The 13500-nt window shown below is 44.8% G+C and overlaps 5 protein-coding genes across 6 annotated transcripts; 4 read left to right on the top strand and 1 right to left on the bottom strand.

Moving 5' to 3' along the window:
* Positions 1 to 5: 5 nt before the first annotated feature.
* On the top strand, positions 6 to 3991 carry LOC6555197. Its single transcript, XM_001982257.3, has 7 exons — positions 6 to 1287; positions 1344 to 1993; positions 2054 to 2239; positions 2301 to 2864; positions 2930 to 3451; positions 3523 to 3693; positions 3756 to 3991. Exons 1-7 carry the CDS (start codon positions 118 to 120, stop codon positions 3907 to 3909), a joined length of 3417 nt encoding a protein of 1138 aa, XP_001982293.1. The 5' UTR covers positions 6 to 117; the 3' UTR covers positions 3910 to 3991.
* Positions 3992 to 4135: 144 nt separating this feature from the next.
* LOC6555196 (protein suppressor of variegation 3-7) lies at positions 4136 to 5323 on the top strand. The gene is made up of 2 exons (XM_001982256.3): positions 4136 to 4259; positions 4314 to 5323. The coding sequence occupies exons 1-2, from the start codon at positions 4225 to 4227 to the stop codon at positions 5191 to 5193; spliced, it is 915 nt and encodes a 304-aa protein (XP_001982292.1). The 5' UTR covers positions 4136 to 4224; the 3' UTR covers positions 5194 to 5323.
* Positions 5324 to 5350: 27 nt separating this feature from the next.
* Positions 5351 to 6234, top strand: LOC6555195 (protein suppressor of variegation 3-7). 2 transcript variants are annotated; one of them, XM_026983029.1, is made up of 2 exons: positions 5351 to 5610; positions 5665 to 6234. In XM_026983029.1, exons 1-2 carry the CDS (start codon positions 5512 to 5514, stop codon positions 6109 to 6111), a joined length of 546 nt encoding a protein of 181 aa, XP_026838830.1. In that variant the 5' UTR covers positions 5351 to 5511; the 3' UTR covers positions 6112 to 6234. The 2 variants fall into 2 exon arrangements, with proteins under 2 accessions (XP_026838830.1, XP_001982291.1); XM_001982255.3 differs by having other exon boundaries at positions 5354 to 5610; positions 5668 to 6234.
* Positions 6235 to 6264: 30 nt separating this feature from the next.
* On the top strand, positions 6265 to 10416 carry LOC6555194. Its single transcript, XM_001982254.3, has 6 exons — positions 6265 to 6347; positions 6409 to 6583; positions 6642 to 7221; positions 7283 to 7436; positions 7495 to 7587; positions 7641 to 10416. The coding sequence occupies exons 1-6, from the start codon at positions 6304 to 6306 to the stop codon at positions 10411 to 10413; spliced, it is 3819 nt and encodes a 1272-aa protein (XP_001982290.1). The 5' UTR covers positions 6265 to 6303; the 3' UTR covers positions 10414 to 10416.
* A 59-nt stretch (positions 10417 to 10475) lies between these two features.
* LOC6555193 (carbonic anhydrase 2) lies at positions 10476 to 12500 on the bottom strand. The gene is made up of 4 exons (XM_001982253.3): positions 12301 to 12500; positions 11354 to 11551; positions 11035 to 11297; positions 10476 to 10971 (listed from the first exon to the last, which is right to left on the bottom strand). Exons 1-4 carry the CDS (start codon positions 12362 to 12364, stop codon positions 10585 to 10587), a joined length of 912 nt encoding a protein of 303 aa, XP_001982289.1. The 5' UTR covers positions 12365 to 12500; the 3' UTR covers positions 10476 to 10584.
* Positions 12501 to 13500: the final 1000 nt, after the last annotated feature.

The raw sequence follows: 13500 nt of genomic DNA, 5'->3' as shown, positions 1-13500 counted from the left end.
ACAATTGATTTCACCACAAGATGAGGAATGGTGAAATAATTATCTCAGCTGCTTCATGTGGGCACCAAAACAAGGCTTGTTATAGTGTGGTCTTCATCGGGAGAAGAAGCAACTACCATGTCATTGCCCACGACCAGAGCCACCACGGCCACGACCACTCACGCGGTGGTCCAGGCTGTGGAAACGTATATTCAGAACCAGAATTTGCTCGGCGAGATCGCTGAGCTGGACGACATGCTGTACGATTTGGTGGGCATGCACAAGGACAACGAGCTGGCCCTGAAGCGGGTGCTGCAGTGCATCCACAATCTGTTGCAGACAAACAGCAAATATAACGTTCGCTTTGGCCCAAAAGTGTTTCACAAACTGGTATCCGTGGTGATTGCCGACAGTCGGGAGGATTCGGCCAGCCGGCGTCAACTGGTGGCCAATTTACTGGTCTGCGTGCAGCTTCATGTACGGAAGTTCCCGCGTATCGAAGCTAAGTTCGTGTTGCAGCAGCTCTGGTCGCTGAGTCAGAGCAATGAGCGTCAACCACATGCGGCCCAGATTCTGGTACACCTTTTCGATGATTTTGTCAACAATTTGGGAACAGAATGCGCGCAGGAACTGCTTGTGTTAGCGCGGAATCTTCTGCAGTCTGATGTGCGCGACGATCGCCGCTCAGCGTATTTTCTTATGCGCAAGTTGCAGGAGATCGAAGATGTGCTTGCCGCTCTGCAGTGTAGCGAAGTTCAGTGGAGCGCGTATGTGGGCATCATGGAGAACCTGGAGGAGCAGCGGTCCCACCTCGTGCTGCCCACTTTGAGCACCCTGCTGCCACGCATGGGCTTGATGTCAAACAATTTGAGTGAGGATTGGCTGGTTTGGCTGAGGCTTCTGTGCATACGCCTTCTAGGCGACAACAACATCCTCGTTCTGCGCTGGACCCTTAAGTACTTCCTCTCCCATTTTAGCCTAGAACAGATATCGCGCTTCAATCTTCTAACTGAATTCCTGGCTGCTACCAATCGAACCCAGCTGTACAATCCGGAGGTGCCCGATTGCCTTACTAAGCAGCAAATAACTGATTTCGTTGCGGAATTCCCGGCCGAGATTTTGCTGGAAGCGCTTGTTTGCGTTCCGTGGCACGCAGTCCCCCTGATCCACTGGCTTCAAACCTGGGAACTAAAGCAGATGCCGGTGGTTTCCAAGGAGCTGCTGTTTCAGTTGGGCGCTCGCGTTCGCTCCCTCCAAAATACTGTGTTACGTGGTGAAGCTATCAATTATGTGACTTTCTCCCTAAGTGTAAGTTTAGCTCTTATAGAAATTTTAAACGTTATTTGATTTAAAGCTTTTTTCAGGCGACAATTGACAGTCTGTCCTTGGGTGACGACCTGCTCTTCATGGAGTCTTTGTACAATACCATCGACCGGTATCAATCCCATTCTCAACTAGCAGACAAAATAAACAAATGCAGTGATTTTGAGAAACACATTGCGTGTTTCAACATTCGTTGCTGCGAGCTTGTATCTCAAATGGACTATAAACACGATGTATTTGTTCCATTCTTGGAGAAATTACGAGCAGTTCCAAAAACCAAGCATGGGTGGTGGCGACTTTTACCCATATTTCTCCACCGTGAACTGGATCATCCGGTAAAATATTTAGATTTCTATCGCTCTGTCTATGATGTGGACACATCTTTCCTTGAGAGTGGTGTGACTCTAGAGCAGATGCAAGAGCACCTTCTTAACCGGTTGGATTGCCAGACCAGAGAGGAGAAGTCCTTTGTGCGCGAGCACTCAGTAGATCTTTTCGTAAAGATAAATCTTCCGACCTGGAGCAAGTTGGAAGTGCTTAACCTAAATCCCCTTGAACTTTTGGATCAGGGCACTGAAGAAACATTTGCCACCTTGTCGAATACTTTGTCCACACATGATAAACCATTGACTGACGAGAATGTGTTGCCCGCTTTTATCTCCCGTTTGGGAAAACTTAAGGCCAGGGAAACGTAAGTATTTCATATAAGCTATGTTTTTATAAGTCAAGTTATTAATTCATTGATCCTCAGGCAAGCCATCCTCAAATATGCTGTGAAAAATCTTTCATCAGAAGAGTATGAAAAGTGCGTAGTGGATGTTTTGGATAAAAACACCTTTCTTTTGGGTTTAATGGACTGTGAAGATTATATTAAAGCACCCTCATCGTTTGTTATAAAAAGAATGCTGGAAGGAGAAACCACTACTGGCGATGCACGGCAAGAAAATAAATACTTTATCGTGAAATTACAATGTACAACGTTAATGATAACCCCGCAGCATAGAACGCGCTTTTGAGCAAATCTCGGATCCTGGAGCCATGAGTCGAATAGGATTTATTCACTATGCGAAGAACAGCACTGGTTTGGATATCAGCTCCATCTGTGATGCATTGCTTAGAATGAACAATGAATTGTCAAGAAAAAAACCGCGCTATTTTGCAAACTGCAAAGAGCACAGAATGAAAATGCGAATAGGCAAAGCTTTGCTTGACCTAAGCGACAGATGGAAATGGTCGGATAACCTGTGGGAAGCCGCCTTGTGCCCCAGCGATCAGCCTAACATAAGCTTTATGTACGAGTACCTTGTCTCCAAAATGCTGCCCAGCATCGACCCATTGCTTGAGCAGTTAAAGCTCCTGGCAACTCTAAAGCCGAGCCAGCAAAGTTCGCTTGTCTCTGTAGTCCACATATACTGCCTGTCTCGCTGGGAAAGTATAAACCATGAACAGCTTTCCGAAGTATTTGCCGTCCTGTTACCTCTCACAATGGGAGCTAATTTTCAGACTCGTTTGCTGGCCCAATTGGTTTTGCATCGGCTTTGTAACGAGTGTATGGTTCGTAGGTAATGCAATAATTATTATACTTCCTGCTGTCGAATGTTTTTATTGATATTTTTGATATTTCTAGCATTCAAATGCCAGTAGCTGATGCATTAAAAAAGTCCATCGAGGTTACATTGAGCGAAAAATTAAATGAGTTTCAAAGCGAAGCACGGCTTTTGTTGCCGGAACTAGGCATATATTGCCCTACATCCGTTTCGGATGCCATTCTGTGGATGACGAATGCACCATTTGATGAAAACGTCAGTTTCGTTAACTGCTCGTATGCCTTTAGAATGAGACTAAATCGCGCCCATGAAACGTTTAAACGAAAACAATTGGTTCTGACAACTGAGATTGCATCGCCTTTGACTGCATTGAACGGAAATGTGCAGCGGAAAATGAATCCCGTTGGAGATATATATCCGGAGAGTGACTTTGTTGCAGCGAGCAAAGCTAGAGATGACCACGAACTTATTGTGGTGGCCTCGCTTATAGACAAATTGCCAAATCTAGGCGGATTGGCACGCACCTGTGAAGTTCTAGGTGTTAAAACCCTAATATTGGGTCTGAAATCCCAGGCGGAGAAAAGTGATTTTACAAACTTGAGGTATGAACATTTAATATCGCGATTCCCTGGCTATGTTGCTTCATATAATTATAATTTTCAAATTATTTTAGCATGACTGCTGAGAAAACTTTAAACATACTTGAAGTGAATCCGGAATCGCTTGCTGGATTTTTGCTGGAAAAGCAAATGGAGGGGTATAAAATCGTTGGAGCCGAACAAACTGCACACAGCACCAACTTTGTTGACTTCAAGTTTCCCAAGAAGAGCATTCTACTTTTGGGGTTCGTAACTAACACATTAGGCGTATTTTTTTGAATACTTATTGATCTGCATCCCTCCTTAGGCATGAAAAGCATGGAATACCAGCGAACCTTATTGGATTCTTGGACTACGCCGTCGAAATTCCCCAGTATGGTTTGGTGCGCTCTCTAAATGTACACGTGGCTGGATCACTTTTTATTTGGGAATATTGTAAGCAGCACTTAACGAAGGAGTAAATCCTTAATTTTACTACCAATAGCGCAATTCACAAATGCCTTTTACAAATAAAACAAATACATCAAAATACTGTAAAAATGTACAACAAATCTTTATAGCTCCTACTTTTATTTATATTTAAAAAAAAAATGTTTTTGCTTACACTGGAGCTAGTCATGGAGTTAATTAAAGTAACCAAGAATTTATCATGCATTTAAAGGTTCGCGCCGTGTTATCGATAAGCACAATGCTTCGATGACTTGTTGGCGCTAGGCGAAAACAGCTGATCTAAAAAACATAACAAACCAATTATAAACAACTTCGAAAATACGGAAATGAGCTTCTCGGAAAACACCTCCGATTCGGAATGGTAAGAGCTTGGAGATGGAAAATCTCAAATTCTCTACAAAGACATTGCTTATAGGAAGGCGGGCAAAGCGAAAGTACAGCGGACTGCAAAGCAATCTTTAAAGCGGGACAAGGAGCAGAGAACTCTGAAGCCCAAATATAACCAGAAGTTCTGCGAAAAGTGGCTCAAGATTTTCGATCCGTGGCTCCGACGGGCGGCCGAGGATCCCAACAAGCCCTTCTGCCGCGCCTGCCAGTGCACCATGGACTGCAATCGATGCCACCTGGTGCGGCACGAGCGAACCACCAAGCACAAGCGTAATCTAGAGGCTCTGCTGACAAAGGGCGAAGGCGCGGCGCTCCAGGAGTTCCGGATTCGCCAGCAGCGTAGCAAGTACTATCACCAGCGTAAATTGGTGGTGATGGAGCCCATGGCTGAGAACCACGAGTTGGAGACGCCTTCTCCCCCAGAACCTATCCCTATGGTGGCGGTTTTAGATCAATTATGCTCTTCTGCAGCCATAGAGAAGACGGTACCCAAGCAGGAGCTCTTGTCAGAGACAGAGGCCACAACAAAGGTGATTGAACCCTCGTCAAGTCATGCCAATCGCAGTGACTGCTCCTCTTCCGCCTCTAAGCAGGAGGGCATAAAATTATTAATGCAGATTCATCAGGATAAAAACGAACTAATGGAATCCTTTCGGGAGCTGATGGGAAGCCAAAGGACTTTAAATCATACACCGCCACCCAAGGAGAAAAATCATGTGGATCTGTTTTTTGAAAGCGTCAGTTCCAGCGTGAAAGCCCTCTCGCCAAAGTTGGTGGCGGAAGCCAAGATGCGGGTATCGCAGCTGATCTGTGAACTCGAGCTACGCGGCCTCAGTGAAACCAGTCAAACGGATGCACTGAATCCAAACCCTCACGCTAATGAACCCCTCGTACTCCGCCCTTCATGACAAGGGATTGCCCATCAGCCTGGGTTTAGAGGCGTACAATAGTCAAGTGCATACGTTAATTTCCAATTTGAAAATAAATTATATCGATTTTTATACGATCAATGCTAAGATACCTTATTTGTTAGTTGTATAAAACAAACTATTCAAAGTAGGTGCCACAAATTGTATAGGACTGCTTATCGATAACTTCGATAGGCTAGCGGCATTTCGGCTTCTGACATCTCCAATGCGCGGCTGTGTTTACTTAAAATGTTTATTAAATTTTTGCTGGTTAATGATAGTTAAAGTCTTAAATGTCGAAGTAATCGTAACACAAGGATGTCGAGCACTTCAAATGCGTATGATAAGATGACCACTAAAAATGGGGACAACGAAGTGCATAAAACTACATACATTAAGGAAGAAGATCATTTAATGGTATTATTAAAATTTCATTAAATATACCAATCTTAAAGCGAAATTATGCATTAGCAGCACGAGAGGAAAAGTTCGCTGCTCATCAAACGGAACAACATAACACTACGGAGAAACCAGTTGCCCTATTCAAGACCTATGCCCCAGAACCGCATGGAACTTGTTAGGAGCATCGAACAAGACCGTGAACTTCTGGCGGCGTACTTCAAAAGATTGAGCTCCCAGCGAGATGAAGTCCCTTCATCTGGTGCAGCTCCACCGGCGGCTGATCCGCCAGTGCCTCAGAGGAACAGCTACGATCTATTCTTCGAGAGCGCCTGCATCAGTGTCAAAGGTTTGCCACCCAAACTGGCGGCGGAAGCCAAGAGCCGCATCTCCCAGATTATTACCGAGTTCGAAATCCGCGCCATCTCGGAAATGGAGGAGCAGGAGTGCAAAATGTTGGCGCAGACCAGAATGGATAATGCGTCCGGGGTTGTCTACGAGTTTCGTCCCTGCTCGTAAAGTAGGTTGGGTGTTTGCCTTTCAAGTACCTTAACTCATCCTATACACTTCACATTTGGACGCCACCTAACTCTGGACTATCAAAATTCGTAATAAAATTTAAAGCGTTCTACATCCAGTTAACACACAGGCGGTCATTTGGTCGCGTTTCGGCCCTAAATTATTGTTTTTCGTTGGTTTAAAGGTGGATCGATGGCCGGAAAGCTGAAAGTATGCATCATTGGGGCTGAGGGCTGGTAGGTATTTCCAATTGGCAAGTCTTAGACACATTTAACAGCTGTGAAATGTTTCTTTTAGGGGCTCGGCCATTGCCGCCGCCGTAAGCAACAATGTCTTGGTGGGAGACTTCGACAGCCGGGTGCATTTATATGTGTCCGATGAAATGATTCGGGACACTGCCTTATCGGAGATCATCAACACTCGTCACGAGAATGTCAAGTATCTGCCTGGGATCAAGCTGCCCAATAACTTGGTGAGGAAATTCTTGCAGTGTTTTGGTGTCTGCATAATACTAAATAATTTTGTATTAGATCGCTGTAAATGATCTTTTGGAAGCTGCCCAGAACGCAGATATCTTGGTATTTTCCACGCCGCTTGAGTTCGTGCAATCCTACTGCAACATTCTGTCTGGAAATGTTAAGGAGTCTGCCTTCGCCGTTTCTATGACCAAAGGCTTGATGAGCAAGAATGGCGAGGGGATTGGGCTCGTATCGCACGTCATCAACGAGAGTCTGGGTATCCCTTGCTACTCTATGATGTCGGTACATAGTGCCATGGAAATGGCTCAGGGAAAGTTGTGTGAGGTGACTATCGGTTGCAGCGATGGTTCTCATGCTAAGCTGTTGATCGCTGCCATGCAAACCAATAACTGCAGAGTTATTTCTGTTAATGACGTTGATGGAGTAGAGTTGTGTGGAACGCTCACAGACATTGTTGCCTTGGGAGCAGGTTTCATAGATGGACTGCGTCTTGGCGAGAATGCCCGGTTGGCTGCCATCCACTTGGGTATCAAGGAAATGATGCGGTTCATCAAGACTTTCTTTCCCTCATCCAATATGACCACATTCTATGAGAGTTGTGGCGTGGCCAACACGTTGGCATCAAGCTTCGGTTTGTACAAAGAAAAACTCTCCAAATAACAATGTGTAATATCAACTTCTTACATTTAAAGTCGATAAAAATGTCACATTTGCCAAGAGCCTAATAACATCAGGCGAAACTATTGAAGAATTAGAAGCTAACCTCCACAGCGGCCGCAAGCTTTTGGGTCCTATGGTGGCCAGTGATGTAAATACATTTTTGGAGAATGAGCTTATGCAACACGAGTATGTAGAAACTGAATCTATTCGTTTTAAAGTCTTAATAAATCTCCTAAAATTCTAGATTTCCGCTTTTCTCGGCCATTCATCTTATATGCCAAAGCGAGGCTCCGCCGGAACTAATGATAGAAGCACTGAGAAACCACCCAGATCTAAGGTAAGATCCAAGTGTAATGTTCAATTAGCCTTAACCCATCATGTTTTTTACAGCAACTCATCCATTTCAAATTTTCTAAACAATGAAAAGAATGAGCTTAAAACGGACCAAGGACTGCTCCAACTGAGGACTGCTTTAGATAAGATATTGGCCGAGGCGGGGAACGAAAACGTTAAGAAGCTCAAGGTGATGGACGACTGGACAGAAGTAAACGAATATGACGTTGAGGAGACGTACGAGCAGAAAGTGGCGTCACAGGTCTCCTCTCTTGAGACCGAAAATATTCCAAAGCGTCTGAGTGTAAAAGCTGCCAAGCTCTATAATGATATCCGGGACGGTAATGTTGGGGTGGCCTTTAAAATGGACATCGATGAAGGCGATCGCCATGTGCGGCTCTTGCTGGAGAAGGAAGGCGGAATGTCTAGCGATACAGACAAGACAGTAGTGTTATCCAGATTGACTGCAGGCCAAGAAAATGACAATACCAGGCTGGGCCATGGACACTCAACCAACACTTCCGCGGGATCCGATCTTATGGTCAGCAAAGGCATTCCCAGTGGCTTGACTACGAACGAAACGCCTGATGTCCTAGATTTAAGTTCCGAGTCTGAGCCACTACAATCGTCTAAACAAAACAGTCAACTGCTTGAGGATGCAGAGTCAAATTTCTCAGAGCGTTTAAAAGTGGATCAACTGAAAGAGCAGATTGATAGACAAGAAACAGCCAATATGAAAGCCCAAGAAAATCTTATAAAATCTATTAGGCAAACTATTCAGGCTCTGGGTGATAAAGATAAAATGGAAAACCTAATCGCCAAAAGCAAAATGGAGGAGGATCCCTTTCAACTAAAAAGCCAAGTTGAAGGGGAGGCTTTGCAACTGAAAAGCCAAATGGAAGAGGAATCTTTTGAACCCAAAAATCAAACAGAAGAAGAATCTTTCCGAAGTAAAAGTCAACTAGATGAGGAATCTGCTTCGCTAAAAGGCCTAATGGAAGAAGAAAATTTTCAGCTTGAAAGCGAAATGCAAGAGAAGACAAGCCTATTGAAAAGTTCAGCAGATAAATCTGAATTTGTTGGATACAACGCTGAGGAAGAGCAAGCCATAGAAGAACCAACAGATAACCGTCAGTATAAATTAAGATCAGAAGCTGATAACCTTAAAGCACTTATGTTCACCGATTCCGAGGAGCCCTTGGAGTCCGAGAAGCACATTGAAATGAAACTTCAAGACGAAAACGATTTTGATCTGGATGAGGAGCCCGCAATAGGAAAAAAAGACCGTACTTACACCAAAGAGAACTTGGAGCTCGAGGAGCTGCTTGAGTGGCAGAAACTAAAGAAACTAGATAAAGACCATCAACATTATTCTGGATATTCAGCGGAACTGGAAGATGCGACAGCCCTTGAAAACAACGCGAGGTTTCCAATAGAGCATGATGATAGGTTGCAGGATGTGGATAGCTATCAGCAAAAGGAACTCGTTCAAGTAAGAGCTGAGAATAAAGAGCTTAGCGAGGAAAGGCCGGATCAAAATTATGATGAGGTTAACTTGCGCCACCACAACGATATGAAAGCTAGTGAGTCTGGGCACCACGAGTGGGATTGGCTAATGAACAATGAAAAGATCGATTCCGACGAGCAGCAGTTGTATGCCAACGAGAGGATGGAAACTCTTAGCGAATCTGACCAGGATAAGCTGCAGAACCTGAACAATCAACTAAAGGATGCCTTGCAGCATGATTTGGATGTCATGTCGGCTAGCAGGAATAATGAATCAAATGATGTGCTGTCCGAGGGCGACTTCAATCCCGAAGCTGCTAAGAAAGCCACCGAGCAACCAAGGAACCCCACTCCTACCCAAATCCCCGCAGTCCCCTTGCCAGTAACAGTGCCTAATAAACAATCCCATATCCGCGAGGGCAGTCCACAGTTCGAGAATCAGCCTAAATCTGTTCCGCCACCCTCGCCAAAAACTAAACCAAATGCACCTGTCGAATTTGGGAACATGGACGAAGCGTCGAATGAATCGGCTTCTGACCAAATGGTCCCTAAGAGTAGGAAAATATCAAAAACTGAGGCGGTGATTGAGCCAGTCGCTAAGGATGTGTCCGTGGCGGAGCCAACTGAGTCATTGCATACCGAAAAGGAAAGTTCACCAGCTAAGCAAAGGTTGCCGCAAAGCAAAAGAAAGCAAAAAAGTGGCGTAAGAAAACCATCTAGTGATGCAAATCCCAGTAAGGCATCGCAAGAAACCGAGAAACATTGGAAAACTACAGAACACCAGAAGGCACAACTGGCAAAGGTGGGTAAGAAGATCAGCGTTATGCGAAGAGGTCAGGATCGTCGTGTTAGCTACAGGGGTCAGAACCCCTTCAGCGGTGAACCGGACCTAGAGTCTAGGCCCCCGATGGACACCAGCTTTGAAAAGGACAAAACGGGGGAGTACCAGGGACTGGGCCATCAGCGTCGCAAAGTAGTCGTGGCGCCGCCCTTTCATCCGCCTATCAATCCACGAGTACGCGTGCCACGACCACCTTTCGATGGACGGGATCATGAGTTCCATACGATGACTACCACGACGGTGGTCAGTCACCTTGCCCCAGCACCGAAGTGGTCGTCTCTGCCCACGACTCTAAAGCGCAATCGCCCCTCCCTGGTTGCCACCATACAGGTCAAGCACTTTGCCGCTCTGCCCAGTCAGGCAATGCCGAGCCCCATATTGAAGATGCCGATGGGAGTTCCGCGCACACCCACTTTTTCAAAGATCCTCTGCGCATTGCAGTTAGGATTGCTGGCCTCCTACCTCGCCTGCAGGAAGAACTAATCTCTAGACTAGTAGCTCGTCTTTTCGATTCCCCCCATTGAAGCATCATCAGCTCTAATGATTATAGAATACTTTTCTTTTTAAAACAATAAAAGGTGTTAGCTTTAACCTTAATAAAAGGTGTTAGACTTAATCTTAATAAAATGATGTGTGTTAGATTTATGCTTATGGCTATAACCATATCAGTTCTTGCAGGTGCTCCTGCTGCAGCGGCACTACATGTTGACGGTGGAAGATCGGTCGATCCTCCTGCGATTGTAGTGGCCGAAAGTTCTTTTGCAACGGCCGACCGCGCTCATCTCGAAGGTTCCAGAATTTTGGCAGATCCTGGTGCGAAATGGGAATGACCTCACCGAACACATGCCACTGAACCACCGGTGAGCATGGTGGGGTCGTTAGGGAGCCCTTGTAAGTGTAAAAGTTTCCCCTGTCAAGGTTTCCCAGCAAGGATCCAAGTGTGATCCGTTCCTGCACAGTGAAGCTGGCATTAAAGTTGCCCAAATGGAGAAGGGAATTAAAGATTTCAGTGAGTCCGGGCTGATAAAAGACGGGTCCCAACTGAGAGTGAATTGGAATAGGTAAGCTAAGCCTAGATATAACAAATCCTGTATCGCTACTTACTCGAACAACCTTAAAGAGCACCGCCAGTACTGTAACGCCATCCCTGTACTTAAAAGCCTCCTGAAGGTTTAGATACTTAGTGTTACGATGGACTATGTGCATTTCCAGATCGTATCGGCGTCCATTGAGCAAGTGCTCCGAGCCCTTACTTTCAGGTGATCCCCAATGGAAATGCACGGCCTCCGCATCGTAGCAGTCGTGCAAGAGACCTCCAGTCACGTAGGGTCTCGCGCCATAGATCGTCGTTGGAACCTGAAATTCCACTATCAACGGAATGGATAAGTTTTTCCTTTCACTTAGAAGTCCGTCCTATAAATACCTGTGTGTCCACTATTCTTAACTGTCACCAGCTCATCGAAGTACTCATCATATAGCGCGAACACCAGAGGGGGCAAGCTTAGGGGTATCGCCTTGCGTCTACTAATCGCAATGGGCGACTGTTCAGATCCCCCACAATATGGGTATTTTTCCGGCCACCTCTCCGGGGACTTGTAGTCGAAGTCAGTCGACCTGAAATCTGTAATAAAGTTATCTAAATAAAAATGTTATACAATTTCTTAACAATTCTAGCAATTTGAGCCACTTCTTGGGTAATCTTCAGTTCCCATATTTAAAGAAATGAGTGATGAGTTTCCACCACCAATGGTGGTGGTCACTTTGCAAACCATTAGGAAGGCCGTTGGAGCAATTTCTGCACTTGCCAATTTCCAAAAACGTCTCCGCAATTTCAGCTATTTCGCAGAGCCTACGGTTATGTCTAAGCGTAGCATAATTGCTTGATTTTGGGTCCGGGACCATGGAAACCTCCTTTTGTTTACATTGTTCCGAGCGATGGATCGCACACGCCGGTCTTATAACAATGGATGGTACTTCGACATCTACTCCGCCCCCGAAATTGACGCGCTCATTGGGTTTCATGGGGCATTTGTGGATGCAAATTTAATTATTGTTATTATTTACAGCCACCGGGTTGTTTGCTATCCATTAGATGAACCGCGATGAGACAGTTTTATGGGCGTCGAGTGTGACATATGAGGGTTCGGTTAGCCGGAGGGGATGGCTCATAAATTCCCGTACGGGTTGGGGCTACGCAATAGGTGACTTTGGTCTCGGCTCGGAAAATCTCAAGATCTGGGCTACGTTGTCTGGGCACGATCAGTCTCCTATCGATGGCGATGGCGTCTCAATACCAAGGTGATCCACAACCGCATCGTATGCGATTCTTTGGACGCGACACACCTCACTGGCTTGCATTTCGGTACTCACTTGCGGCGAACGGCAGCAGAAACAGCAGTCGCTGATAGAAGTCATCAAAAGCCGGAAAGTGCATTTTCCACCTGATCACTCGCTATACGGTATACGTCTTCTAGTCGTCTGCGCCAATCTAGTCCAAATTCGCTCCACACAGTAACCCCTGACAGGAGCCCAAAGATTTCCACGCACGTTGCTCTGCAGACTGAACCACGATCGGCTTAGGCCAAAACCTTTATACCAAAAGGGCCACAGTGGGCCACTGTCTGGGTTTTGGTTTCCGTCTCGTGGACTGGGAGAGCAACATTGTCAAACGCTCCACGGAGCAGCAATAGATGGTAATCTCGACTCGAAGTTGTCATACCCGCTACGGGTACTGCTGCCTGAGCACTATTACCCCGAAATTAAAAACTATAATTGAAAAACTTGGTTCGATAGGGACAAATGGAGATTACACAAATTGAAGTTGAAATTCCTCGACATAACCTTAAGCCGTCTGTTGTATAATATTTGCAAGTGTCCCATCATGTTCCCATGTTCTGCAAGTCCCATCAAAAAACGTTTTAGTTATTTAACTAAGAAAGGAAAAGTTTATTCCCATAGATAAGTTAGTTGTGGATATCTTGGAAATACTTATTCAGTATGGCAACAAAATATTCATAATATATTTAAAACACAGAAAGGTGTTAGTTTCTAAATAAAGTATTATTCACTTTACCATTGTTTACTTAATATTGCAAATACAGAAAGGGTCTCATGACTTAAAATACCCTGCAAGTATTTTTTGTTACAATGTTTTAAGATACATATTTAAAGGTTCTTTTTTAACAAAACCCCACGTGAAACATGTTTGCTTTGATCTCTGCTTATGACATCCTCTTGTAAGTCAGATACACGGCTCTTTGGTTGGTTCTTGAGTTACATGTTAATTTTGGAAGCCTAGCTTAGAAAGGTAAACAGACTGCTCTTGAGATCCAGTTGCTCAGTTTTCGTCAGCTGCAGCTGCAGAATTGAAAGAGTTTTTATTATTTAAAAACATATCGCACAATCAATGAAAATATAGAACATGGCTCTTACATACTTTTATTACTTATACAATACGAACTTGAAACAGCTTTCAGGTGAGTTTATTTAATAAATCAGCAACATTAAAAAACGAATTGATGAAAGGCGCGGGGCAGATATCTTGTTAATAATGGAGATAAAAATTGTGAT

Source organism: Drosophila erecta, unplaced genomic scaffold, assembly GCF_003286155.1.
Source record: "Drosophila erecta strain 14021-0224.00,06,07 unplaced genomic scaffold, DereRS2 tig00000000-arrow-pilon, whole genome shotgun sequence".
Classification (NCBI taxonomy): Eukaryota; Metazoa; Arthropoda; class Insecta; order Diptera; family Drosophilidae; genus Drosophila; species Drosophila erecta.
The sequence above is the reverse complement of the archived record's forward strand: the minus strand, read 5'-3'. Positions and strand labels throughout refer to the sequence as shown.